At 44.9% G+C, this 27444-nt stretch overlaps 1 protein-coding gene across 1 annotated transcript in view; it reads left to right on the plus strand.

The window, feature by feature from the left end:
• Nucleotides 1-27444, plus strand: part of PDE4B (phosphodiesterase 4B) — a 182559-nt gene that overhangs the window by 6982 nt on the left and 148133 nt on the right. Inside the window, exons 2-3 of the mRNA XM_035564385.2 lie at nt 11719-11827; nt 14260-14495. Of these exons, the coding sequence (XP_035420278.1) occupies nt 11786-11827; nt 14260-14495 (278 nt within the window). The 5' untranslated portion in view covers nt 11719-11785. The remainder of the gene's footprint in view (nt 1-11718; nt 11828-14259; nt 14496-27444) is intronic.

Raw genomic sequence — 27444 nt, forward strand, 5'->3', positions numbered from 1 at the left:
AGCAGAAGCTATCACACCGTGCCTCCTCCAACAGCCAGTACGAACAGATTAAACTGAACGCAATTAATAACATCAAAAAGAAATCCATTAAGTTGTTATAGTAACTGGGAGGCTGAGGTTTAAAATGTATGATCCGAGTGACTCAGCCGTGGGGGAAGGCGTGCGGGAGCCCGCGTGTGGCGTGGCTGCGGCCTGGCCTTCGCACGGTGCCCTCGCGGCCTGGCCCTGCCCAGCGCTGCCCCGGGCTCGTGGCAAGGCCCGGGCACTCAACCCGGGTGTTAGCAGGGGGACGACTTTATGCCACCCACTGCAAAAAAAAGCACGTGGTTTTCCCGTAGGATATCTGCCTAACAGTTAGCTCTCCTCTTTGCAGCATCTACGCTCGATCTTGTGTAGTGATACTTGAAATTTGGCAGAACTCACGCGAAATAACTGGCAGGGGCAGCAGTGCTAGGTGGCTCTGAGAGGGCTTCATAATAGGCATGGGGGATGCTGTGGGTTCCTGCCTGGCAGCACCTCGTGTCTGGAGGTGCCCAGGAAGGGGGATAGGTGCTGGCATTCCAGACAAGGCAGTTTTCTTCCTGTGGGTTGTTTGGATCTGCTTACAGATCTGCAAAGAAGTACATTACTTTCTTTGACCTCATTGAAAGTACTTGTGTAGAGTGAATGTGGGAAAGGATCATTGTATTTCCCGATCTGTGCATTTAAATTATTTGCCCTCGGTGTTTTCTCAAGATGTGGGATGCAGCGCTACCAGGCGAGTGAGTGCAAGGGAATTCACCTGGTCCCTCTGCAAGCAGGGTGTCAGCGTGTGGTGTGGGGTGTCTGAGGACCCAAGGGCAGAAATCTGTGAGGCTTCTTGCAGCTTCTGTAAAGACATTTTTTGCCACTGCAGTCTAGGTTGATTCTTCATATGTAGCTCTGCATAAGAAATTAATAATAATTCTCTCATTGCTCTGTACAGGGGTGATAAGAACGAGGTGAAAAGCTGATACCATTTTTTTTTTTTTAACCAATGCATTTTCCAAATTGTAAGAAAGTTGTTGATCTGTTGCTTTAAATTTTGCATGGAGACTAATCCGTGCTTTAAAACCCAGCTAGTAATTTAATGCTGCTGTTTTACTACAGGAGTGCAGGAGCCCTTTGGCTTTTCAGTAAGGTAATCCTGAAAGACGGGCGTTTGAAAACTCCTCCGTGCTGTTTATGCATTGGGGATTCATGTTGCTGGGTGGTAATTTAATGATTTCGAGGAGCCATGGTAAGCCATGTATCCTCTTAATCATCTATATTCATCTTTGAAAATCCTTACCTTTATTTTCTTACAGGCGTTTAAAGAAATGAAAGGAAGCAGGCACGTAGTTGTTACTCAGGTTTCTTTTCCCTTAATTGTCACATAAAACCCTCTTGCCTGGGAGTCATGTTGAAAGCCTCTGGTAGCCTCACAGGGCTATAAAAAGTTTGTGGGTTTGAAGATTTTTCCATGCTGGAGAGGTGAGTCTAGAGGGTACAGTGAGGGGCATGTTTCCATGGCAATCTCTTCCATGCGGGGCTGAAATCTGGCTGTAGTATTTCCATACAGAGGCATCGTTTCCGAGCACAGACACCGAACCATCCAAGCCACCTTCGCAAGCCTCTTCTCCAGTGCCTGGTGCGGTGGTGCTGCCTTGCCAGAGGGAGTTTTGCTGCTCAGAGCAGCAGCAGCACCGAGGTCAGGTCTCCAGCGTGTGATGTTGCTCGTAGGAGAAGGTTATAGGACAGGCAGGACTTCTTTTGTCTTGAAAGCTGGCATTTCTCCTGCCCGGAAGGAAAGTCTACTTCGCCATCCAGAGAAAGCAACACTTTATTTATTTATTTATTTTGTCTGAGTAAAGCACATCCTACAAACAAACCAGGAAACCTTTAAAAAATGCTAGGGCACTCTTGTGACTTACTAGCATTTTGTAGGCTGGTGTGATGTGGTACAATAAGTCATTTTGTGTCTGCATCGTGCTGCTATTTTGACTTTTTGACGTTGGAACAAGTAGCGACATATTCTTCTGCTCTAGGGGAAGGTTAGTTCGAAAGAATACTGTACTGATAATACCCAAATATGGTATTTCTGGAAAAAATGTATAGGAGCTAGTACTTGATGATCTGTGGCCACTAGTGTTACCTGTTTAAAAAGAACCCAAGTTTCAAAGACGGTATTTTCCTTTGTTGCTGCAAAGGTGAGGAACTGCCTGTTACCCCTCAATTTCCCAGTCTTATTAAAAGAGCAGTATTAATTGCAGCTACCAGCCACCTCCTCAAGCAGTGCCTGAATGTCTCTTGCCTTATGGGTCAGAGACGACCAGGAAGGTACGAGTTGCTGCATCTAAAGGTAAAAACATTGACCTTTTTCATCAAGACTCCAGTTTTCAGTTGCTGTAGTTTCTCCACGTGTCCAGCTCCGTGCAGAGCAGAGGTTGTTTTCTCGGTGGTTGGGATGCCTCTGCCCGTGCTTTGGACGACCTGGGACTCTCACACATCCCAGCCTTTTGGAATTTCCAGCTTTGCAGTTCACTTTGCAACTTCAGCGTTGAACAATTTGGAGAGAAGAACCAGAATTTTCCTGGTGACACACACAGAAGAGCACAAAGCTTGTCCCAGTGAACTGCGAAGTCTGTGCTCCGAGCACGGGTATGCTGAAAGTAGATTACTGAACAGCGCGCTCCTCATTAATTGCACTCTTTGAAGTGACTGAATTCGATCAAAACTTTCGAAACTATGCAGCACGAGGCAGACACTGAGTGTTGGAAGTATCACCCCACATAATTAAGGGCTTGAAGAGCTTTAAATAACTAGGGGGAAAAATTACAATGGGAAACTTGAGGAAAATGCTGGTGTTACCACTTTCACCTAACATAATAGCACTTGATTTCTGAGAAAATTGCAGTGTTCTAAACTATTCTTTCCTTTTAAAAAAAACGCTGATAACTTCAGCCTGAAATCTAGAAAAATGCAAATATTTTCCCAACAAACAAAATATCAGATACTGAATGAAACAAAATAGCAGTAGGATAAAGAAACAGTGACATCTGCTAAAAGAAAATCCTGGAATAAAAAAGCTTGAATGCTCTTGTAAATGAGGCTTTTTTCAATCTCTTGTTATGAAGTAGTTGTTCAGAATACAAAAATGGTGTCATAGATGCCTCTGGAAGTGTACGAATTAAAAGATTTTAATGGAAGTGGTCTTAGCCAGTGGTTGGGAGGAAACATCTGTGCGTTTGAAGAATGCCGAAGGCTTTTCATTTGGTCTATTTTTCCCAAGGAAAATATAAAATCTCTTTAATACAGCTTCTTTACTGGAACTCTGAGGAATACGTTGTGTGAGTTTTGGGCTTTTTTTTCCCCACTCTGCCAGAATTTGGCTCTTGACACTTGTACCATTTTCCTGTGCATCGTCATCGTGCTGCTTTTCATTACGGTACTGCCATATCCTGAGGGTGTTTGCCATTGATCCAGGGCTCTGCTAGCTGCGAGTACGAGGTCACTCCTGATGGTTTTCTGGTAGTTTCTTCCCTTCCATTTCCTTATAGGTAAGGACTGAATGAAATAGTGTTTCATCTTGCAGGTTGCTTAGAGAGTGCCCTCTTCCAATTACTGTGGCTGCAAATCGAGACCCTGGGTGAGGTAGTGCAGGAGGCAGGGGGTTGCTTTCCAAGGAAAGAGTACTGCAGTGCCCTTCCTTCTTTCCTTTCCCATCTTTCCTCCAGCATGTCCTCATCTATGTGCATTTACTTTCTGTTCTCCTTCCACTCTCTAGCTCGGTCCCTCTCAGTGGGCTGTTAGGGGCAGTCAGCACGAGCCTAATTTGCTGCTTGCTGCTTTCATCGGGGGACTTTCATGGGGTGGACAGCCAGGATATTTCGTTCTGCAATAGCCAGTGTGGAAGAACTGGGGTAAATCAGGTTTGCAGTTGGCCATGCTACGCTAATGCAATAATGTCCGTTTTAGTACTCCAAGCGCCAGGCTTTGCCTCTGCAGATGAGGCTGTGCAATTTAATTTTTACTCTCTGTTTCTGTGTGGAAAGGAGACTTTCTGAAAACTGGAGCCGTTCGATGAACCCCTCACCCTTCAGAGAGAGAGCAGTATGTCAGATGCTCGCTCTTAGACGTGAATTTTGGGAAGAGTTTAGCTCTCCCAACAAGCCTTACATCCTGCAGGTACACAAGTGCCTTGGTTCTAAATGAACAATAATGTTATTTTCAAAATCTCAGAATTTAGCTGGTTTTAGATGAATAGTAAATAGGGGAGCTAGGGGAGAGATGTGAATTAAAAACAGGTTCTCTTCTGATCTGTGTGCTTTTTCCTGGGCGCTCCTGTGCGGCGGTGAGCGTAGCTGGGTCTGTTTTCTTTCCAGCTCTGCTTTGACTGCTACGTGATTTTGAGTCAGTCGCTCGCTTTCTCCGTGCTTGTGTGTCCGCTGCTGTCAGACTGAGCCCACTCGTCAAAGCCTTGGAGATCTGTGGGTGAGAAGTGTTGCAGGGATGTTGTGGTTCGGCGTGTACCAAACCTGGGTAGGAGGTAGCTGAGGCAAGTTGGCTTTGCTGTGGGTGCCTGGCCATTTCTCCTAGAGATGACGTCTGTGTTCCTGTTCGTTTTATAAAATTTTTGAGACTGCAGCAGGGAGTGGTTATTCCTGTGGTTAATAATAGAGTAATAGCAGCTACTCCTGCACAAAATCTGTGATCTAGAAAAAAAAAAAATCCGTTGTTTTTCACTAACAAAAATGATGCTGCAGACAGGCAGAGCTGTTAGAAACGAGGCATCGAGTGCGAAGAGATGCTGTTAGCCCAGAAGTAGCCTCATTTTGTACTCGTTTAACAGCACAGAGAGATCTCTCAGACTCATCTTTCTCCTTCCTTGGATTCCTTATGGCATTGTCTTTTATGTGCAGGCTATGATAGGCAATTTATGAAAACGCAATTTATCGGCTGCAGAACCCTTCCTGGTGCAGAGATGATGCAGGCGGGCCAGAGACACATGGCGGCAGCGGGCTGCCCTGGAACTGGGCATTGGTTTTGCTTCTAATAATTTATTTTTTTTAAATGTCTGCTCAGAAAAGCTAGTTACTCTTTTCCCTGTTCTCACCGCAGAAACCTTTGCTGCCGTTTGCCATGGAGGAGGTTTTGCACCAGGCAGTGTCGCTGCCCTGTGAGGCGCTCGGGCCTCCCAGCCCCTTGCCCGCTGTGTAAGCTACCTAGGAGCCAGGCACGGCAGCAGGAAGGGTGAGGGAGGACTCTTGAAACAGTTCAAGATTAAGGATGCTCCTCTGTTACGGGTGTTGGAGGGTGTGTTCATGCTAGGATGCTCTTTGTTTGCAGGCTTGTCTCCTGTGCTTAGGGTCGGTGTGTTGCTCACAGCATGGCTCCAGTGTTTTAGAAGTAAAAATCCTGCTTGCGTGCTGTCTGAAGTGGCCTCTCCCTGTGGAAGCTGCAGGGGGAGGAGAGCTGCTCGGTGGATTTAGAGCTATTGCCCTTGGGACTCAAACAATATTGGAGTGACTTCAGGAAGGTAAGAAGTAAGTCAGTGGCAGGAGGCAAGAGCCGTGTTAGCTGGTGGTGGTACCGTGAGGTTCCCCACGCTGTTCAGCCAGCCCAAGCTAATCCTGCCTGATCTGTGCTGCTGTTACCTGGGGAGACCAGCGAGGCTCAATAAAAACACCTGGGGAGCATGAAGTCTATTGTTTTGTTTTTTTTTTTAAAGCAACCTTCCAATCTAAAGGGGGGGATTTGCATTACACGCGTTTTGCTGCACCATTTTTTGTTGTATTTTTAAACTGACACAGTCTCTTTAAAAAGCATAATTAATAATTGTTCTCTGCTCTCTGAGTGCTGTTCAGCTGCACTCCGAGGAGTGGGAGGTTCTGCTAGTCATTTGCACATGGAACAAGGAAGGTATAAATTGTGTCTTTTAATAGTATGCTTCACTTTCCAAAGTAATTACCTTGGAAGTCATGTATGTGCTGGTAGCCACCGCTATTTCACTGCATCCTTTGTTGCTGTCAAAATTGATTTTTAAACTAATTGCTTTTGACCACAATATTAGACAAACTTTTAGAAATACGATTTTAAAATCATTACCACAGTGAAGGAAATAGAATAGCAGTTTTAGCTCTTTCCCCTGCTCAGGCTATTAACATTTGTTTGAAAAATTCCTGAAAAAAATACGGTTGTACTTCCTTAGCAGTAATAGTGAAAAAATACTGATTGTATTTCCGTGGCGTTCTGCAGAGCAGGATAGGCCTTATGACAGTAAGCGGTGTAACAATGGCTTCAAATTAGTACTGCTTTTGCTTATCAGGCCTGCAACAAATGAGGAGCAATGGCAATCTGAGTGTCCCCTCTGCTGGAAACCAAAGAGTTACTGGGATTTCTGGCGTAGACTGCCTTGGTTATTCTCAGCTTTAATGATCAGGTTGCCAGAGAGAAGATGAGCCTTTGCAGTCCTCTTAACCTCGGTGCTATCTCAGTAAGCAACCTGCTAATGAAAGTTAAGACACTGTGGTAATGAGGATAATTTACCCGGCGGTAACATGGGCAGGGAGGTTTGAGAAGTTTGTTATTTGCCCCCTCAGTATCCTGCCTTTGACAGAACTTTCTCAAGTATGTACGTGGAGTATCCTGGGTATGGCATCGCTTTTTTAGAATCAAAGACCTGATTTCATTTACCAATTGTAGACAAATTTGCTGTTGTATTACATCACACAGATGCCTTCTCGCTTAAATCACCTAATTCAGACTCGGTTTGTGCATCCAGCCTGCAGTTCACAGGGTGCCAGTTCCAGGAGAGCTTTGAGCAGTGGTGGAGGACAGAGGCGAGCAGGCTCTTCCCTGGTTGGGTGATATCGGTAGCTTGTTAGCACTTCTACAGCAAGCAATTTGTGTGAGAATTGTGATTAAAAAAAACCACTACAAACAAAAACTGTGTTTTATCTCTTAGTGCAATTCTGCCTTTTCTGTTTTCCTAGGTCCCAAGCATTGTGGCAGTAGATGCTCTTGCTTTTGTTTTGTGTAGTGCTGCAAGTCTGCGGTAGCCTTTCCGGTGATTGATGGACATGGGAATGGGCTGACTTTTCAGAGCAGTGAGTTTCCTGGGGCTGCCATAAGCTCTGCAGACCAGTTCAGTTGTTTCTGATCACAAGAACTGGCAGAAGACCAATGGAAAAAGCAGATAACTTTTTGCTCTCTAAATAGAGAAAATGGCTGTTTGGGCAAATCTTGTGTGGGTGTTTCTGGGAGACTGTGCAAAGGTAGCTGGACTGAATCATGGTGGTCACCCAGCTAGAAGTTCAGGGCTCGGTGCTGGAGAACAAGAGCCAAAAGCCTAAATTGGTGGAAGGGAAAACGTACGGGTGACTGATGAGTGGCTCGAGACTGTGTGTGTGTGTGGAGCAAAAAACCTAAATTCCTGAGACTAATTTTTCAGGGAATGTGATTTCAGCAGAACCGTTTGACCGGTATTTCCCTGAAGGTGCTTTTGTTGTGGGTACAGTCTGCTCCTGCTGTGGGTGTGCAGCTCCAGCGCCGCTGTGCTGCGGGCCCTGACCTTGTTTCCTTGCCTGCAAGCAAGCTGAGCTTCCTAGCAGTCTGAGGGCAAATACTGCTTTTTTATTTTAGACTTGCTGGTTTTATTAAAAATAAAATGCGAAGCCATCACTGGTATCAATTGCTAGTTATATCTCAGCTTGTCTTTGACTAATGCTAAGTCCACGTAAGGTTTATTTTTCTTCCAGCAACCCTGTGCAATCTCCAGTCCACGTGCTTCGTCTGGGAGAAGGAGATGTGAGCTTGTCACGTTTTTTTGGTGACTGTCACCCTGTCTGAGGATGCACTTCGTCCTGTGAAGCTCTGCTGATCTCCAAAGAGAATCAGGTTATTTGAATGTGATCCCAGCTCACAGATGATGTAACTGTCCGTGTGGTCAGAGCAGCTCCTTCATCCCAGCCCTTTCCTTAGGAAGGCTTTTTTCGATCAATTTTCTATCAATTCAGCGTTCAGGTCAGATGCAATCTTCCCGGCCCTGCCTTGTCCGTGTGTCCGGGTGTCATCAGGAGGGGTGGGAGGGCGAGCCGGCTTCCATGTAACCCTCTGGCTCTAAACCTGCCTGTGCAGAGGCCGGAATGTGTGGGGAGACAGTGTCATGGTGAAACACGTGCCTGGTATTGCAAATCGTAGCAGAATTTGCACATCAAGATGCACTTTAGAAATTTCTTTAAATAGTGTATTTCACACTGGATGAATTCAATAGCTATTTTTAAAAAAGTGTGTAGGAAAAGCAGGCTTTATCACATGCATCCATGTAGTTTTATCCGCACCGCTGTCAGTTGCCAGTTTTGAACCCTGCTGTTAATTCACACCCCCAGTACCAGGCTTCATCACCCTGAAATCACAGCGGCAGTTACTGTCACGTCTGAACAACGCGGTCAAGGAGCACGAAAATGGCCAAGTGCAGGACCCGGGTCAGCTCAGTGTAACCAGAAATCTCGTACCTTCCTAAGACATAGGCCAGCAAAATGGATTAGACCCAGCCGTGGTACTGAAAGAGTGCTTTCTTTGTCGTCTAATACCACATGCAAAGTCATTCCCTGTTACCCACACTTAGCTAGCCCGCTGGGATCATGTCCTTTTGGAGAATTTGGGTAGAAGAGAGAAATTCTTTGCCTGTAATTCATTTTACGTGAATTAGAATATGTGCCTGGAAGAAAAACACTTCTGGTAAAGCCTCTTTGGGGTGGGGAAATTTTGTATTTTTGAATTTTTATTCTTCTTAGATGCTTGTCCCAGGTATCAGATCTTTTGTGTAAAGGCACGAGGAAAGAACGACTCAGGTTTTACTGGTAGTTTGGTCATGGCTAGTGGAAGTCTTAGGATTTTTCTTGGTATCAGAAATGCAGTCCATATTGAAAACAATATATGAGGTTTTTTATAATTGTTCATGTTCTGCTTAAACTTACTTTGACAAACTGATAAGTATTTATGAAGGAGAGGCAGTTGTGCTGTGCGAGGACTCTGGCTTCCACAGAACCAACTGCTGGTAAACCTGGTCCCTTGCTCCCCACCTCGTATCCAGGGTCTGTTCTGATCCCGGAGTTCAGCACAATTTCAGAGACACCCGGAAACTCGCATTCTTTCAGATTTCTTTCCAAAGATGTTTTCCTCAGTACTTGTTTCTTGCAATTATTTCTTTTACTTACGCTCTGTTACTTCTCTTTATCGTGCTCCCTGCGGTAGGTAATCCTCGTGGCATTTCTCACCGTGTCTTCTCACCGGCGCTCCCCGTGCCCGCGTTCAGGATGCGCAAGGTTGTTCATCGCTCTCACAGGCTCTATACGAACTATTTAGGTCGTCACTCCTGTATGAGCTATGTAGAGTTGGTCTTCTTAGTCTCTCTGAATTACTTAATCCATCAGATCTTAAAAATTTCTTCCCGAGGCTGACTGCCAGCCCGAGGCACGCGGCCTTGCAAGCATCTCTCTCCCTGTGCCCCGGCAACACAGCTTTGAGTCTCTTTGCTGACAGCAGCCACATTTTGAGCAGCTCTGAGCATCTGACGCGTGCCGAATTCCAGCACCTGTGTGAAAAAAGGTAGTTCTGTCCAGGAGGGAGCTGTGGTGCGTGTCCCGCGTTGAGGCACTGGGGATCCAGCTGTGCCAGAGAGCTGTGAGCTGCTTGTTGTGCCACTCAGGAGACCGCTTCCTCCTTTTGTTCTTGCTCGTGAATTTTGCCTCTATGTTGTAGAGCATTGCATATTATTTTTGGCAGCAAGTAGTCACTCTGGAGTTACTCTTCCTGCTCCGTGAATTCATGCCGCTGTCTTGGGCGTCTTTACTGGTGTCTCATCTCGTTTGCTGTCCGCTGTCATTTTTGGATTCCTTTTTTATAACACGGCTGCATGGCTTCCCCCAGGTGTTGAAGATGGATTCAGATTGTTAAGTTTATTCTAACGTTTTTTACTGATAATGTAGTGTGACTTCTGTGCTGTTAATACAGTGTGAACTTTTCTCACTGCTGGGCTGCTCATCTAATTAATTACATCAGGCCTTACAAGCCAGGAAAGGTTTGCAAGGAAAAGCGGCACTGCCGGGAAGTAGCCCGGCCAGATTTTGTGCCCTGGTTCCCCGCGTGGAGGCTGTTCTCTGCCCTCTGCTCTTCCTTTTTTCGGAGGGAAGCCAGCGAGGCGCTCAGGCAGACAAATCCCCCTGCTCCTTCCCAGTGCTCCTCCATGCAGGGCCGCAGGACGAGGCGCCCAGCCTCGCGTGCTGGCGCTTGTGCAGAAATGGCTGAGCGCGTCTGGCAGGGATCTGAGCGCACCCAGCGCTTTGGCTGGCGATGAGCGGGGACGTGTGTGTCGCATGTGTGAGCCCCGAGGAGAGGAAGGCAGCTGGAAGCGCCTGTGTCACTGCCAGAGCTGCAGTGAGACTCAGCCACCGCGCTGGTTCTGTGGCAGGGTTTGGTCTGAGTTTATTTTGATATCTTTTCTCTCTCTCTCTTTTTCGTTTTTTCCTCCCGCAGCGTGGTCTGGTGCAGAGGGAAGCAGGTTCATTCCCTGCTTTTCTGCCACAGGGAGCAGCAGACGAGCGGCTGGCTCCTGGCGGCTGACACTGCCGCAGGCCTGCGAGCAGAGGCACCGCTCTTTCCCTCCCATGCTGTGCCTGAGACTTAGCGCGCATTTGCTGTCGCCTTTTAAAATTTAAATAGGTAGTGGTGCGAGCTGAACAGCGTTTCACCTGGACGCAGTGGTGTTAAACTAAACTCGAGCCCCCTGCAGCACAGATGCGTGGTGGCCGTAAGCCAAGGCATGCTGCCCTGCGTGAGCGTCCTCCCCGAGCTGCCGCCGCAGGTGGGGACCCAAGGGCAGGTTTGCCCACCCAGCAGCGCTGTGCGAGGTGGTGCTCAGTGCCTGCCCTGCCGGGGGGCTGTGCACTAAGGGTAGGGGTGCGGGCTGATGCTTTCTGCCACCCTGTGTGCCAGGGGAGAGCACCGGGAGCCGAGCTGCGGTGCCACGTCCGCTCCTCTCCGGCTGGGTACATATGGCTGGATTTGTATGAGCAGTAAATCCGCAAGGAAGAAGAGCAGGGGGCTCGGGAACACTGCAAGGGGGCTCGGGAACACTGCAAGGGGGTCATTGCCCTCTGCTGGTTGCCCCTGCTGCCACAGTGCTCATCGGTTCAGCGTGGCTGCGGTGCCACCCTTGCCAGAAGGCCGCGGTTTCGTGGCTGAAGTGCTCGTTGTGTGCGTGCCAGCTTGATAGTAAATAATGCCAAGATTTACAATTAATTCTTAGAACCAAATGCAAATGCAATTCTTAATTATGGTTTTTCGGACCGGCTTCTGTCAGAGCCAGCTCAAGCCTTTCTCTAGGACTTCTTGTACTCTTGGAAAGAGCTCAATTAAGGAAAAATCTGCTGCAAGTGGAACCTGTTAGCTTTGATCCTGTATCACTAGATATGTTTCAGGGCTTGCCTAGATTATAGAGCCTTGTGAATACCGATTACTTTTAATATGATTTGAGTAGATGTTAAATTACTCTTTCACTAATGGAGAGCTACGCTTGCATAACATCCGCTGCCAAGTGTTACATGAAAATGGGCAGTACGTTATGAATCAGCTGTGATATCAGCAGTTAGCTGCATAGTTTGTCATCAAAAATGGTTTGTTATTCAAAATTACAGCTGCAGATGTTTTTTCTTTCAGGTTGCTCATCCGAAGAAATCGGATTGAACAAGAAGTTCATATAGCAGGGTGCACTTTAATCTCAATAATGAAGAAAAGCAGAAGTGTCATGACAGTAACTGCAGATGAGGTATGTTTCTTCAAAAGGTGTGTTTTATTTATCCCAATACTTTATGGAAGTAAGGTCAAAAGTTCGTTCTTTTCTTACTTTGTAACTATCAGCTGACTTTGCTTCCCTCACTCATTGATTTTCTTGTAGTTGTTTGCAGCTCATACATTAAGCATAAAATAAGGGCCACGCACTTAAAAACAAAGAAAAAAAAACCAAACACCCACACCATGAGTTCTGAAGAGTTTTATGCAGAGCTCGTACTTTATTATTCTGTGTAATAATGACATCTGGGAGGACTGAACATTCACTTCCATATCTTGTGGCAGCTCTGTTCTGGATCCCATCTTTGTGCATGTGCTGTAGTTTTATACTTGCAAGCATTTCAACATCTCTTGCTACTGTAGTTGCTGAACACCTAATGTGGTGCATGTGTTATTCCATTACTACACTTGCTAATCGTCATCGTAATCCCCTATTAACTAAATGCCAGTTCCCATTCTCTGGAGAAATGCATCAGCTTGTAATGATGGCATGATAACTGCAGCGTTAATTGTCTTGCTTGTCACAGCTGGGACTCTCCAAAACTGGAAAACCACAGGAATGTATAGGAAAATACAGTGGAGGAGTAGAACTTAAGAGCCAGTGTATCCTATAGCACTCCTCCAGTAGATAAGTGATTCTTTTACACTCTTAGACCATACGTTGCACCGTTTCACGGTCAGTTTGCCTGCATGTGATGGTGGGGTTGCTGTAGCCATCTCAGTCCTTGCTGATAATGAAAACAGGCATCTGACATCTAATGGGAAGTTAGAACACTCTACTGTACGTTTCTTAAATAATAACAAAAAGAATAGTCTTACAAAAATTATTCATAAAGGCATGTCAAGTCAGATCCCCCTGTAGAAGCCAGGCTTTTCTTTCTGGGCTTCTTAGGAATACTTTTGACCAGATTTTAGGCTGTGTAAGAGTAGGGTTTGTATCACTGAAGCTCTCTAGGATATTTGTGAAAGCACAGCATGCCAAATATTTAAACTTCCATCTAGGTCATTATGATTTTGATGTTTTAGTAACTTCAGGGACCTGCACCGGCATGCCCTGTAGTACTTCAGACTACAATGAAGGAGTGCAGTAACTGTGGGCCGTGTTGTTTCCTGTCTGGATGCTTTGCATGGTTGTGGGATGGGCAAAAAAGTAGGGAAAGTTGAGGAAAGCGGTAATGTGCCATTCTCATGTCATTCTTGTCTCACTCCTGTGTTGAGAGTCCTTGCTGCAGTAAGAGAGCAGGCAGTACCATAGTCTCATGTCTATGGAGAACATACTTTCCATTAGAAACTGTGAGGCAGTGGTGGCCTCGTGCTACTTTGTAGTTGTTCCTGAAGGACCTAAGAAGTGATTATGGAAACTTAACACCACTGGTTTATTTTTCAAAGTTACCAGTTACCTGTTGTCACTCAATGCTCAACATGTTTCCCCAGAGGTGAGGCAGGTCCTTCCACGCTCAGTGCTGGCTAGGGAGGTGGAGGAAAGGATGCAGTGGTAATAGCTGGACCAGAAAGTGAACCTAGGGATTTGGGGAGGCTGGAAGGTGGGCTGAGGGAGGTCTGAGAAGGGTGGAGAGAGCAGGGAAGAGATCAAAATTCGGAAGCAGGTAGAAGAAGAGTAAAAATGTAGAGAGGTGGTCATATATATACGCGCCTGTTACAATAACCCTTCAGTTTAAACTGCTCACAACACAGAACTATTCTCATTTGTATTGGACCAGCTAAATTCTGTAATACCAAAACTGATAGCCTCCTTACAGTGCTGTTCTGCTCTGGGAAAACCTCCGGCTTGGATTTGGGAAGAATGATGGCCAGCTCTGTGATCATGTTGGTGCTTTGAGACAGAAATAAATCGAAGCTCTGAGAGACAAAACAAAACAAAACAAAACAAGCAAGCAAACAAACAAACAAAAAACTATTTCTATTAGAAATGACAGGCATAGGGGGTAGGGTAGCCCAGCAGGAAGTTCTTCTCACCGAGTTGTCAATGATTCAAGATGTACCTAAGCCCTGTGTTGGCACTTTTCTGTGCCTGGTGAATCAGAAGAAAAAAGTGGCAAACCAATATGTTTGTGCTGTGGAGTGGAATGATACATGAGATGGATGTTGAGTGGACTATTCTCTGAAAAAGTTCAAAATATCAAAAGTTCAATATATTACTAAAGTGACTTGGATTATTAAAGTGCTTGTTTAGATTAGAATTTAGCCTAGACAAGTTATGAATGAGTTTTCAAGTTAATTCATAACTTGATAAAATAACAATGCAACGCAGTCAGACTCTGCCAGGATTTCATAAAACAATTATCTTTTGTGAGTAGATGTGACTGTAGAACAGTGTAATTGAGTGTGGTTTATTCGCGTGGAAGAAACTGATTGTTTGAAGAATTTCGTTGGCTTTTCTCTTTGCAGAATGCTCTGGATTACCTGGAGTGTGGGCTGAGTAAGTCCTACAGTACTTCCAGCCATGCTCTGGGCATAGACCTCTGGAGAGGAAGAAGGTGTTGTTCTGGCAATTTGCAGTTACCACCGCTATCCCAAAGACAAACGGAAAAAGCAAGGACACCTGACAGAGACATTGTCTGTAGACCAACAACTCTGCCTTTGTTGACACCTCCAAGTATTGCAATCACCACTTACCAAGACTGGTAGGTTATTTTCCTTATGAACCTCATGTGGTTGTCTATTTATGGTTTGCTGTTGTTTCCTATTTTATTTTTTTATTTTTTTTTTCTTAAAGGCAGTAAATAATGTGTATATTAATCAGTATTGTTGACGTGTATCAGTTGGTGTATCATGGACTTCTGTTTGCAGAGTAATTGCCAGCCCTTTTTGAAACTCTTCTTCTGTTATGGACCTCTTCCGTTCACTTTTTAATGCATTTTTTTGAAACTTTTGTTTTGTAAATTCTGATCTTGGTGAAAGGATTTATGTTATTAGCTTTCCACCCACAGAAGATGTGGATTGCTCAGGATAAACTCTTTTAAAACAGTTCGAGGAAAGAGGCTTTAGCTCTCTGGCTGTTTTCTGTCAAAATGTTAGAAGGAGGGCTTGGAAAAGCATTTGAATCTGCTGTTAAGCTAAAGAAAAGTCCTGAAGAAACTATAGGAGAGCTGATAAAAAAGGGGGTTGCAAAGAGGTGAATTCCAAAACAGCAACTGAACGCTAAGTGCCAAAGCAAGGAAATTCATCTGGAGGGAGGAGAGTTACACAAGTAAGTGTTCATGATTTGGCATTGCAATGATAGAATTTAATGACAAAATAAAGTCAGATGTCCAGCTTACCATATGATTTTTGAAATGGCATTGCTATGCAATGATAAACACCGTCCTTTTAACTTGAATTTCAAGTGTGCTTTGGGTTCTAGTTTTTAAATAATCCGTTCTCCATTTCATTTCCTGGCTGCAAGGTGTATTCACTTCATTGTTTCAAAATCTGAATCTGGTTTTAGCTTCTGTTAAGCTCAGCACTCTTTTTGGAGGACCTCCAAAATTCCTTTGTTACGGTACTTTAGGAAGAACAATTTTCCTATTGAAAATGGGATTTTAAACAATGCACTTGACATAAGGAAATCAAAGAGGAATTAACAGGTGTTTTTGCTCAATATTTGCTTTTCACTGCTGTGAATAAAGTTAACAAAGCGAGTTATCTAATTTCAGATGGATCATGTGTTTTGACAGTAAAAGGTTTGGTTCGACTTTTTTGAGCATTTTAAGTGTTTCCCTCTCATGCACGTTAAGCAATTTGTAATCTTGTCTACAAGACAATGTAGAGCCTATTCATAAGGTGTGGTTTTGAGAATGAATTAATTTTGGTCTTTGAATAAACCTTCATGCATGACTTAGGAAAATGCAAGGACTTGCAATGAATTTATGATTAGCTTCATCGGGACACAAGGGGGCATTGCCGCACCTCTCTTCCATTACAGGAGAATCAGTGTGTATTGTACGAGGTGTGTTTTTTCTGGAACAGTATGCCAGTCAGAGAGAAGGTACTTACAGCTGATACTCGGGTTACTGTTATTTCTTTATCATTATTCATAAGTAAGCAATTAGCTTCTGACTTCTTAATTTTGCTTGAATCTTGCATATCTGTTTGTAGCCATATAGAAAGTTGGTGTTGCTGGTTCGCGTGACTCTTTGCAAGCAGAGTGCTGTTCCAACACACCTTAACACACAGGTGTCCTTGTGTCTCCATCACCTTTCTGACCCGGGCACCAGCTAGACTGACTGCTCGTACAGCTGGGCAGAAAGTGGATCTAAACTGCCCCATTTTCTGTTTAAGTTCTGGTCATCAAGGGTCTCGAATAGGTTGACCCAGTTCTGTACCCCATGCTGGGCAGCTGCTTACCTACAGGATTTCAGGTTACGTGGGGCCTGAGCGTGCCCTGAGGGAGCGCAGTCATGCTCGAGATGTGTCAGTGTAGGAGTGGTACAAGATGGATCTGGTCCCTAAGCTGTTTTGGCTTCTATACCATGGTACAGTCCTGCACGAAATACACTCCAGAGGCAGCTTATATTTATATAAGCCCAGTTTGTGCCATTCTGTTGGAACAGCTTTGGAATGATATGAGCATTAAGAGACTCAGTGAGTGGGCAATAAAATGATAGGAAAATTTCAGTGTAGATAAATACAAAGTGATGTATCTGAGCACGAAAGGATCGTAGCTGCAAAGCAATATTACTGCTCAGCAGCAAAATCCTCGGTACAGGAGAGAAGTCCGATGGAATTGCAAGGTCAGTGCTCATTAATGGTCAAAAAAGCAGATCAAAAGTTAAGGATCTGAAGGAAAAGAACGGAGGTTAAAACAGGCAGCATCAGGACGCCGTGGCAAGAGCCCATTATTTACTACGTTTAATTAACTACCATTATTACTACTGCGCTAGGAATGCGCGGGAGGCTGGAGCTGTCCCGCATGGAAAAGGCACAGCTGAGGAGAGGGATGAGACAGACATCTTACGAGCGGCATGAACAGAAGAGGTAGCTGATCTAACACCACTGCTCCACCGCTGAGTATTCAGGCCGCGCTGCTTTAGGCCTGTAACCCCTGTCTCTGCGCTATGGAAAGGGTTCCCTGAATTTATTCCTTGGATTGAGCTTCGGGACCCAGGCATTTCCTGGCCTCTGTGAATGTTCCCTGAGGTGCAGCCCTCCTATGGCTAGTACAAAGTAAGTTTGTTGATGCTGTTATAGAAATGATTTTTTTGGGCATGCGAAAGGAAACTCTCCACTGACATTTAAATGTAAATGGCATTGGTTGAGGACACTTGGGGTTCACACAAGTAAAATGCATAAATAATATAAGGCCCAGACTTGGGTTTTCTATAAGGCATATAGGATGCATAAGATTTATCGTGATTTAAATTGACATTCACTTAGTATGTTGTTTTTTTTTCCTGAGGACTCACAGAGTTGTAGCGTGGAGACACTCTCTAGAAGACTTGTTCAGAAGTGTGTAGGTTTATCTGAGCTTTCTGCGAGCTATTTCTGTGCATACAAAATCCCGTAGACGGTTGCAAAACACCTCATTATTATGACATGAAACATGAGTCTTTGAAATAATGTCATTATTTCATTTGTCGACTGTGCGCAAATTTTTTATTTTTTTTTATAATGACTGTAAGTTTATAAAAGAGCTTCCTAGTGGTATCAGCTGACTTTCCTTTTTGAAACACAAATTCCTCGTTACACTGTTACATTTGGTATTTCTTCAGGAATACATGCAAAACGTCTATAGGAGACGTTGTCTCTGTCACCTAGGCGGGTTCGATGGAGGTGAGGCTTTGCATGGGCATTACGTGCTGAACAAAGAAATCCCTTTGGTTTGGGGTTTTGTTTCCTGTTTGTGCAAGCCATTGTTGTCTTTGTGGAAATTTATCATCTTAGCCAGAAAAGCAATAAGGTGGTTTCTGGAGACGCAGGGATAAATCAAAACCCTGTCACCAAAGGATTGCACTGAACGGTGAATGCTCTAAAGGGGTGCAAAACCTCTGCCTTTGTTGGGGTCACTTCTCTCCTGTTAAATCCATCAAATCCTTGGGAAAATGCTTGCTGTGTGTATTTGGGGTGTGTGTTCTGCTGAGCCAGTTTCTACCAGTTTTTCCATTTCTTGTTGGTACAAAACCCTCTGCTACACGGGGTATGTTAACTTCTTGGAGGGTAATGGATAGGCTGAGATGACTCTGGAGGTAATAATTAAAGAAGTTCTGTTGACACCCAAAGATGTAGAAATAGATCTATGGCTAGGAAGGGAAAAAACAAAACCCCCAAATAACAACAACAAAAACCAAATCAACCCGTCCCAGCCCCAATCCCTACGTACCAAAAAGATCTCAGCTGATTTCCAGCAGCACTTGGTAGAGTAAGATCACAATCTAAATGATTGTGCTGCCTCTTGACTACTGCAGGATGCCAACAAATCAAGTAGAATTAATTCTGATACAGGTAGTAGAGCTCAGGTGGGCATTTTGGAATAACCATGCGTCTTGCACAGCGCTGTACGTTACCAAGCTCTGCAAAATCTTGCATCTCGTTGGAGAATATAGCCAGATTATATTGCAGTGGCTTCAAGACTTTGTTTCCTTTTAAAAATGCTGGTCACTGTTGGTCAGGTGAAATTTGGTTCTGCCATCACTGTAATAGTACAAAATTCATCTGCAACATCAGTGCTATGTTAGTGGACGTGCTAAGAATGTGATTGTGGAAATCCAGCTGTTCCTGGGGTGGCAGGGACTGTGATTTGAAGAAAGGCATAATGGAGTTCAAATACAGAACGAGTTATTTGGGAGGGGCAGAGGGAAATAAGGCATAGCTCATTCCTTTCATAAGTGTTTTTCTGCCACATTTTTTCAGGCATCACCCAAAATTCACCTTCCGGTGGTAATACAAAGGTAAGAACTATGGGAGGCTGAGCCATGACTTACATAACATTTTAACTGAAGATACATGGGGACCTAAAAAAGCAGCTCCTGAGGGTTCTCTCTCTCTTTAATGTTAGAATTGTATTTTCTGGAGACCAGTGCTGCTGTAACCAATAAAGAGAAAAATGGGCAGGCTGACTCCAAAGCAGTATCGTTAAGCTGGCTGTGGTGTAATAACATTTTGTGTGAAAATGGCAAGGCAGTACCCATACAAAATAGCTTCTGTAATTCGTACAGGGAAAGAGGGATAGAGGATATAGACCTTCACGTGGCAGTCTGAAAGTAGAAGCCTTATAAGTGGCTTTCGTACAAATATTGTCCATATTTTCATAACAGTTGTTGAAATATTTGCAGCAATCCTTTTCCATGTTTCATAACTAAAGCTTTGTGATGATAAATCCAGGCAAGAGGGAAGAACAAAGGTGTGAACGATGCATTTGTAGCTACACCTGGAGCATTCAAAATAATTCTCTTCCCCTGTTCTTTGATCCTTACCAGCTCCTGGGTAGAGAGCACTTCTCCTTTACACCATTTCCATGTGTTTGTATCGGGCCGTGGAGATGCACTGACCATCGTGCATCAAGTTTCTGCATTGAAACAAAACTGTTTCATGGTCATAAGGAAATAAGCTGTGTATAATAATTTAATATAATAATAAGCAGGGAATATGGCTGTTCCAAGCCATAAGGAAATAAGGCAGTTTTGAGAATTCTGTAAAGGGTTGATATGCTTAATATTAAATAAACGAATGAGTGCCATTTTTCAGGGCATAGAAATTCTGTTAAACATTTAGATGATGGTGTTAAATGCTGTATTGGAACATCTGTGCTAATTGTCCAACGCAAACCATGCCTCGCTCTTCTCTGAGAAGTAAATAAGAACTTTTGAGGTTTGAAGGAAGTTGCAGCCTAACAGAATTGGTTGCTCTTCAGGTTGTGTTCTTTTCACTTAAAAAAAAAAAATAAAGAAGAAGAAAAGAAATCATTAATCTTTGCTTTTAAGGAATTTTTTACAGCACTCATGATTAACCAGTAAACCACAGCGTTCTGTGTGTTTGTAAGCCTGTTGCATTAGCGCTGGTCATTTGCCAGTGCAAACTGGTGGTGGTCAGAATCTGGAAGCAAAATATGAAGGGCTTGATCCTATTTTCCGTGTCCATCTGGAACTTGCGGAAGCAGGTAGGAAGCGGGGACATGTGAGGAGCACGGGGTCGGTGCATGGCTGCAGCGAGCAGCATGGTGCAGTGCTACATCATGTGCAGCGGCCAGGCTGGTGCCTGCAGTGCTGCAGGTTGTTCTCCAGGTGGTGATAGTGGGCAGCACATTAGATGCAGCATTAAAACCAAAACAACAAAATTCGGTGTGATTTTGGGCAACTGAGTCCGAGGCCACACCTTCAGCAGACACTGACCTCAGCTGGGGCTGGGCTCGGCCGCTGTGAGGCTGCCGTGCTGGCGGTGCTGAGCCAAGGGGTGTAGGCACGGAAAGTTAGGATGTGAAAGGGAATGGAGATTTGCTCACCCCGTGAAATAGGCTGCAGTTTCATTTCATAGATCATTTCAAATACAACTGGATAAGAACTGACGACATACGCTGCAACCCTAGAACAGGAGAAAAAATAGATGAGCTGGCTTTGTGAAAAATGAAAACCTAGAGGGGAAAATAAACAAACACATTTTTGATTGTCTTTACACCTGTACTTAAAAATATTTACATGACAGACTGGTTGAGGTTGGAAGGGACCTCTGAATGTCATCTGCTCCAAAGCGTTTATTACTTATATAAATCCCATCCTGTTTTCTCGTAATGAAACAGGATTGGTTCTTCCGATTGAACATGCTGCCTGTATTTCAAAAGTCTGTGCTATGTTTCCAGAGCATGCATGAATCCTGAAAAAGGAGGAAAGGAGGTCAACTGTATTCCTCATAACATATTGTATATTCTACAGGGAAGGTAGTTTTTAATTACATTGTTGTGTTTCTGGACGATGTGTATGGTGATGTAGGTTTGAATAACGGAATTACTGGGATTTGTTCTAGGTCTCTTAACAACAGGAAAGATGTAAGAGACTGGAATGTATGAGATGAAACACTGGGAACAGTCCTAAAACATTTCACCTGCTCAGTGATTTTGTTTGTTCTTCAGTGGAGAAATGTCACCTGCTGCATTTAAGAACTGCTCATTCCTGGTGCTGAACACCGGGTTTCGTAGGAGCTTGGGGTGCTGGGAGCCCCTCAAGATCATCTCTGAAAAGCTGAAAGCGTTCTGTGTCGATACACTTCCTATGGTGTCTAGAGGTAGTTCATAAATATCCCATAAAGGAGCTCACTGAGGTTTAAATCTGTTTGGGTTCGGCAAGGTGGGAGGCAGGGGGGTATCTGTCTAGTATGAGAAGAAGAAAATTCCTTGAATTTATTGTCATTGTTGCTCCCCCTGCCCCAGCTTCCCTTTAACACCTCACGGAGACGAGGAGGAGGAAATCAGAGTGAGGTAGGGCGGAGCAGTGTCTTCTCTACATGTCGCTGGTTACCCTCAGTGAGGTGTTTCCCCCAGGGAATATCCTGTCCTCATCGATCCGGCTGGGGCAGGGTGCTGCCTCCTGACCAGCAGCTGAGCAGAGGACCGGAGACACGAAACCGAAGCGCGGTGCGCTGTCACCATCAGCCCTTGGTCTTCCCAGCTGCACCGTGCGTTCCTGGTTCCTAGTGACTTGGAAATGCAAGCACCTCGTGGTTTGTAACTGGATTTCAAGTGTCTTCTGCCGGGTGTGCTGCAAGCGGGTCGGTAGCTGTGCCGCCTCCCAGCTGTGAGGCCGAAGCCTCAGGTAGGCAGCAGAGTACAGAGGAGAGCTCCACGGCTGGCGTCCCTCTGTCAAGCCCTGAAGCCAGCTGCCTCCCTCTGCCAGCTCTGGAAGTACGGTGTGCAGGGACGCCGTTAAACCGGGAGGGATTTGTGCTGTTTCCTTGTGTTTCCTCTTTGTCAGGATTGCCTCGCTGGCTGTGAGCACGCGACCGCTCTCCCTTTCTGGCCAGCGCAGCATCTCTGAGCTTGTAGGCTGCCCTTGGACCCTCGATCCGGCCTGGGAGACGAGTGGCTTCCAGCTGACAGGAGCTAGGCGAGGAGCCATATTTCTGCGTTGTTACTCTTTTCGGGTTTTCAGCGGGAGCTGAGCTGTGTTCAGCACTCCAGGGCGTGAGTATGGTCCATGTGTGGAGCGCAGAGGAGAGGTGCCAGCCGTGCAGTCATGGCACAGACTGCGGTGCCTGCAGGCAGGTGGTGTGGCCCCTGGCCCCTCTGACGTTCTGCTGCAAATCCTGCAGACCTTCCCGTGAGACTGAGTCACAGGAATCCTCCACAATGGGAAGAATGGTGGGCAACCCGAATACACGGGGCTCGCCGCTAGCTTGTTTTACAGACAGCAGTTCGGTACGGCCGCAAGCCCAGTGCTGCGGAGATAAGGTGTTATCTCTGAGTTATCACCGCAGCTATTTCTCAGCTAAGAATATACAGATAAGTGTTTTGACTGCCTATTTTTAGACATCGTCTGGAGCTTTTTTTTGAAGTTCTTGGATCTTTGTCCCCGTTGGAATATTTTTTGATATTCATGTTTTCCAGAAGTCCTAGATTAGATAACTATGATTTATATGCGGTATAGTTGGTACAGGGGAATTTTCGGAAGAAACATAATGTTAGATTAATCATAGGTTTCAATTTTTAAAGTTCATTATTTCTCATTTTTAAATTTTGTACAAAATGCCTTTTTGCAAATTATTACAATATAATATTTTTTGTAGTTTGCATTTATTCGATTTGTTGGATTTTAGTCTGCTTATATGCTCAAAATGATAGCAACCCTTTTTTTGTATGAATTGCAACTTGAGGACATGAATTTTATTGAAGATGATCCAGAAGTTTGGTACTGCAAGGTTTGCCTGGAGGTACTAGTCGTTCAAAACAGAGGTAGCTGTCGGCACACAGAAAAGGCTTTTAATGATTCAATTATAATTATACACCTCTCTCCAGAATGAAGTAAGACAGCTTGAAATGTATCTAGAATGGAAAGAAATGAGTCAGTGTTAATTAGAAAAAGACAATGAAGCTTCTGAAATATTATGTTCAAACTTCATCCTCCCAAGAATATAAAATAAATGGAGATTATGGAAATACCGTTGATATAAAAGCTGGATCAGACAAGAATTTGACACAACTTTCTTTTATCTCTAAACTTCTCTCCTTTCAGATGAAGTTATCATTAGTCAGATCAAAACCGGCTTGCATTGTTACCTGGAGAGCTGCCTTCTCCTTCTCAGCGGATCCACGGCGTTAAATGGGTATTAAATTGGGGTGGGTATTAAGCATCACAGTTTGGGTGGTGGGCTGCTTTGTGCTGCCCCGTGAGCCAAGAGGTTGTGCTGAGTGCTGGTGCAAAGGTGTGCGTACCTCGGCTGCCTGCCGCAGGACAGGGGGGAGCTGTGCACGTCGTGGCTCCGTCTCTTGCCGTTGCTCTCAGCTTTTTGGGCGTGCTGGCCGGCGGCAGGCAGGGCCGTGGTTATGGGGCCACCAGCTTCTGCTTCTCCTGCCTCCGGGAAGCTCGGCTGCCTGCAGTAGGATTCCATGCGCCACGCGCTCTTCCCCAGCCAAAACTCAGCAAAGTCCACTTATAAAACACATTTCTAACTACTTGTAACCAAGCTACTCGCTCAGTTTTTTAACAGCACTCAATTACCTCTGATCTGCTGTGAGCAGTTCCTCTGATTGCCGAGACTCCCTCGAGACGTGAGGGCTCTGGTTGTCAGGACATGATGAACCTGTTCGTTCTGTCAGTGCTCAGTCCTTCACCCCTGGGTTGGGTTGTCCCACGTGGCCATGGTTATTGCCGGACGGCGATGCTGGGCACGGCAGCGGAGCCAGCCCTTCTCCCCGTGGCTGTGGCTGTGGCTGTGCTGCGTGCTCCAGCTCGGGGTCTGCTGGAGGAGGGGGCTGCTGCTGGGCAGCCTTGTCTGGCATCACCTGTGCTTGCAGCTGGTGGCTTGGGCTGGGAGTGGGAAACGTCTCCTGGGATTGTGCCTGCTCGTTTTGTGTTCTTTGGAACATCTGCAGCCTAACTGGAGACCAGCTCCTTCAGCTGCCTGGCACTGGTGGGTGCCAGATGCCTTTAGACCTTCTCTGTGTGTTTTGAGTAGGTAGGTCTTGAGCTCCTGGTATCTTCCTGGGCTTAGTATTTGTATCAGCTCCTCTGAGCAGAGTTGCTTACAATATTGAGAGCTTTGTCTGAATGAATTGGTCACCTTCTGTAGGACCTCACCCTCAGCTGCTGCTCTGAGGCTCCTTGCTGGGTGCCGGAGAGTACACGCTTGTAACTTAAGGGAAAAAGAGTGTGTGCTCCAAGAGAAGCATGTTGCTGGAGCCCTTTAACAATAGAAAGTGCTTTATGTTTGATTTGGCTAACACCGGCTTTATAATAATGAAAACCTGACACTTTACGCTTGGAGGGGCCAGTGCTGCCTTCTCTTCACCACTGGTTCTGTTGGCACTGCCAATTCACTGGTCTCTAGGTTTGTGGCTGTGAATTTATTCCTCTCACTGAGCTGTAATGGATAAAGCAGGATGTGAGTTCTGATTACGGTGTGCATTTGGTATGGTTTCTGAGCACCAAAACTCAAGACACTTGGCAAAGCTGGAGCTTCCAGCCTTGCAGTTGAACAGTAAATGTAGTGATTTTTTAAGGGAACAATAGTTATAAATAAATGCATTTGTAAACCTTCTACTGTTTAGTTGGAGAGAGGTGACAAGCTGTAGATGATCTGAACCACAATATAGTAACCAAAATCACTCGCGTGCGAACTGGGATGATGTTTTCTCAGTTAACTACAGCAGAACTAAGAACCTGGGAGAGCGAGAGTAAAGCACTGGAACTAAACAGATTCAGATTAACGGTGAAGTTGTTGGGTCCTGTTCATCAGGTGAGACCAATAACAGGAAAATATGATTACTCATGGAAATGGCTTAAATCCTTTCTTTGAAAGGAGGAGAAGGGGTTGTCCAGGGCTAAGCATTTGTTGTTAGACCATTTCCATTGCCTGTGTCAGTGGAGAGGTAGCCAACCAAAATGAACCGTAATTTTTCCGTGAAATGTACGGCAGAGTGCCCAAACGAGCTGGCAAAGGGGACCCTTGAATCGGTTAGATGGGGTTATCTGCTATCAGGAAGAACATAGCTCTGGCAGAGCAATATCGATTTTTCACGCTTGTCACTGTCTTGTATCGTTTTCATTCTAGTTGCATGAAAACTAGATAATTGTTTGCACTCTGTATTGAGTAGGGAGGCTCCCTGACCGACTCACTGCATGTCCTGGCCAGTAACAGTGGCAGGAGCCTCTGGACGCGGTGCAAAAGCAATCGAAGAGCCAAAGCTGGCTGCAAGGGAGCGACCCCGGCAAGGTGCGCTCTTGCCACACTAGCCTGTCCGGGCAAGTATCTGTACAGAGATTCCTTAATGCTGTCTGTGGAGTAGCAGAAAGCCTTTTCTGATCGCTTCTGATTGCTTCTTCCGTAAAGGATGTGTGAAATTGTAAGACTTCCTTGCATTAGCTTCTTTTTTCTCCGGAGCCGCCACCGAGGTTTCTGCCTTTGAAGAATAAGTTTGCTTATTGTAAAGTATTAATCTGTAGCTCTGAAATCAGAAAATAATCTTAAGTAATAGAGATCGCTCTGACATAAGTGATTACTCACTAGGGATAATGTAGACGGCAGTTAAAATTTCCTAAGAATATTCTAAATCAAGCACAAAGTTGCTAAGGAAATTACTGCTATGAGTACTGTATCTTACATCATGCCCCAGGGGTTTGTAACACCTAAATTTATCTCCTCATTTGTAGCTACTAGGAGGTAACAACGTAAAGACCTACATGAAAAAATGGCATTGTGGCACTGTAAGAAACTGTATTTTTTTGTTTAAATGTTAAAAAGTGCAAGAAACACACATGGCGCAGGGGTCTGCTTGACCCAGAGGGCCAGTCTGATGCAAGCAGCCGGGCGTCCAAGCCACCAGAGACTCTCAGGGTGTCTTTCTTAGGGATGGAGTTTTGTGATTAGTCACAAATAAACAAAGTATTCTGGATCGTCTTCAACTTGGTAGAGGTACTGGATGGTTTAAAGACTTAAAAACTTAGGAAATGTTATGCAGAGACTGCAACTGTTGGGTGCTAAACCAAAAACTAATGAATGAGCTGCCTAATAAATAAGGAATAATCTGTTTTAAAGCAACTGGATGCTAATTAAATGGGAAGAACTCCAAAGGACGCCTTCTAGATAGAGTGGGTCCTGTTCAACCCTTGGTAAACTCTTAAAAGTGCGTAATTTCTTTGTGCTGGTGTCCGTCCAGGCGCTCTGAACTAAATACAGACAGACTTTTCCAGTTGCTTCTTGCTTTTGCAGTTGGCTCAGCTCTTACGCTGCAAACGTAAGTGTTGCTAGGTGCTGTGGTTCTGTCTTCTGTGGCCATTTATAGCGCTCCAAAACGTCACGTCAAAGCCCTAAGCAAGAATTGCTGGTGTCTGCCCCTCAGGAAAATTCAGAGGCCCCTAAATCTGTGGGAACGGAGATTCAGGCTGTATAATTTTAAACTATTGAATATAGAAAAAAGTTATCTTCCAATGGTAGTATAAATTGCAGTGAATTGTAATTATTATTTTTTTCCCTTAAATGTGGGAAACTCGTCTTGCAAACCAGTAATTAGTGATGTTTTTCTGCCTCTCATTCAGCTTTTCAGTTTTGGAAACATTCAGGAAAATACAAGAAAAATCCTCAAACATGTCATTTAAAGTTTTCTGTCATGGAGCTATTCAGAGGCCATCTTTTAGAAGTTCTGGCTTGTGAGACAGCAGGCATTGCAACTGAGCAAAGGCAAGGAGAGAGCATGAGGCTTTTTCTAAGTAAAAAGATTAAAACAAAACAAGATGAAAACCCCAAACCATAAAGCCTCCCGCTTCTGAGCCCAAAAGACAGTTCCCTGCATTGGGCCTCTATTAAAGAAGATATTAAGGGAGGGTTGAAGGAGTTCACTGCATCAGCATCTCTTCACAGCTTCCAGATAATATTTCTGTTGTGACATTTATGCTATTATTAGTCCTTAGACTAGGTTTGTACTGCAAGCTTTGGAAGTGTGACTGCTGGGCTGTGTTGAGGCTTTCCTTTTCCGTGTTGTAGGATGTTGGAGCTGATTGAATGCATCTTAAATTAGAATGACAAATTCTTAATATTCAGGCTAAACTCCTATTCTAAAGCATCAGATTTTGGTACGGTGGTTTAAAGCTGTCAGTCACAGCTATGTGTTTAAGTAGAGGCTATCACTGGGTTTGCTGCTGCTTTGAAGGGAGCTAACGATGAGGATTAGGATGGGAAGAATTAACGAATGCTGCTTCTGATTCTGACGTGCCCAGTAGCACTCGCCAGTGGAGTAGACACAGCACGCCGCTCGGTCGTGATGGAATTGAAATAAAGAAGGCACAAAGCACACGCTTTAGCACTTCCACTTGTGTCGGTCTCTTCAGCTTATGCTCCTCACCTTCCTTTTCCCTTTTCCTCCACTTCTGTTGTAGAGTCCAGGGAACTAACTCCATCACTGGAAGGGTGTAAGGTCTCCGCCACACATCCTTACAACACTGGCTGTACAGCTTT

The sequence above is a fragment of the Cygnus atratus genome, chromosome 8 (genome assembly GCF_013377495.2).
Source record: "Cygnus atratus isolate AKBS03 ecotype Queensland, Australia chromosome 8, CAtr_DNAZoo_HiC_assembly, whole genome shotgun sequence".
NCBI classification, from domain to species: Eukaryota; Metazoa; Chordata; class Aves; order Anseriformes; family Anatidae; genus Cygnus; species Cygnus atratus.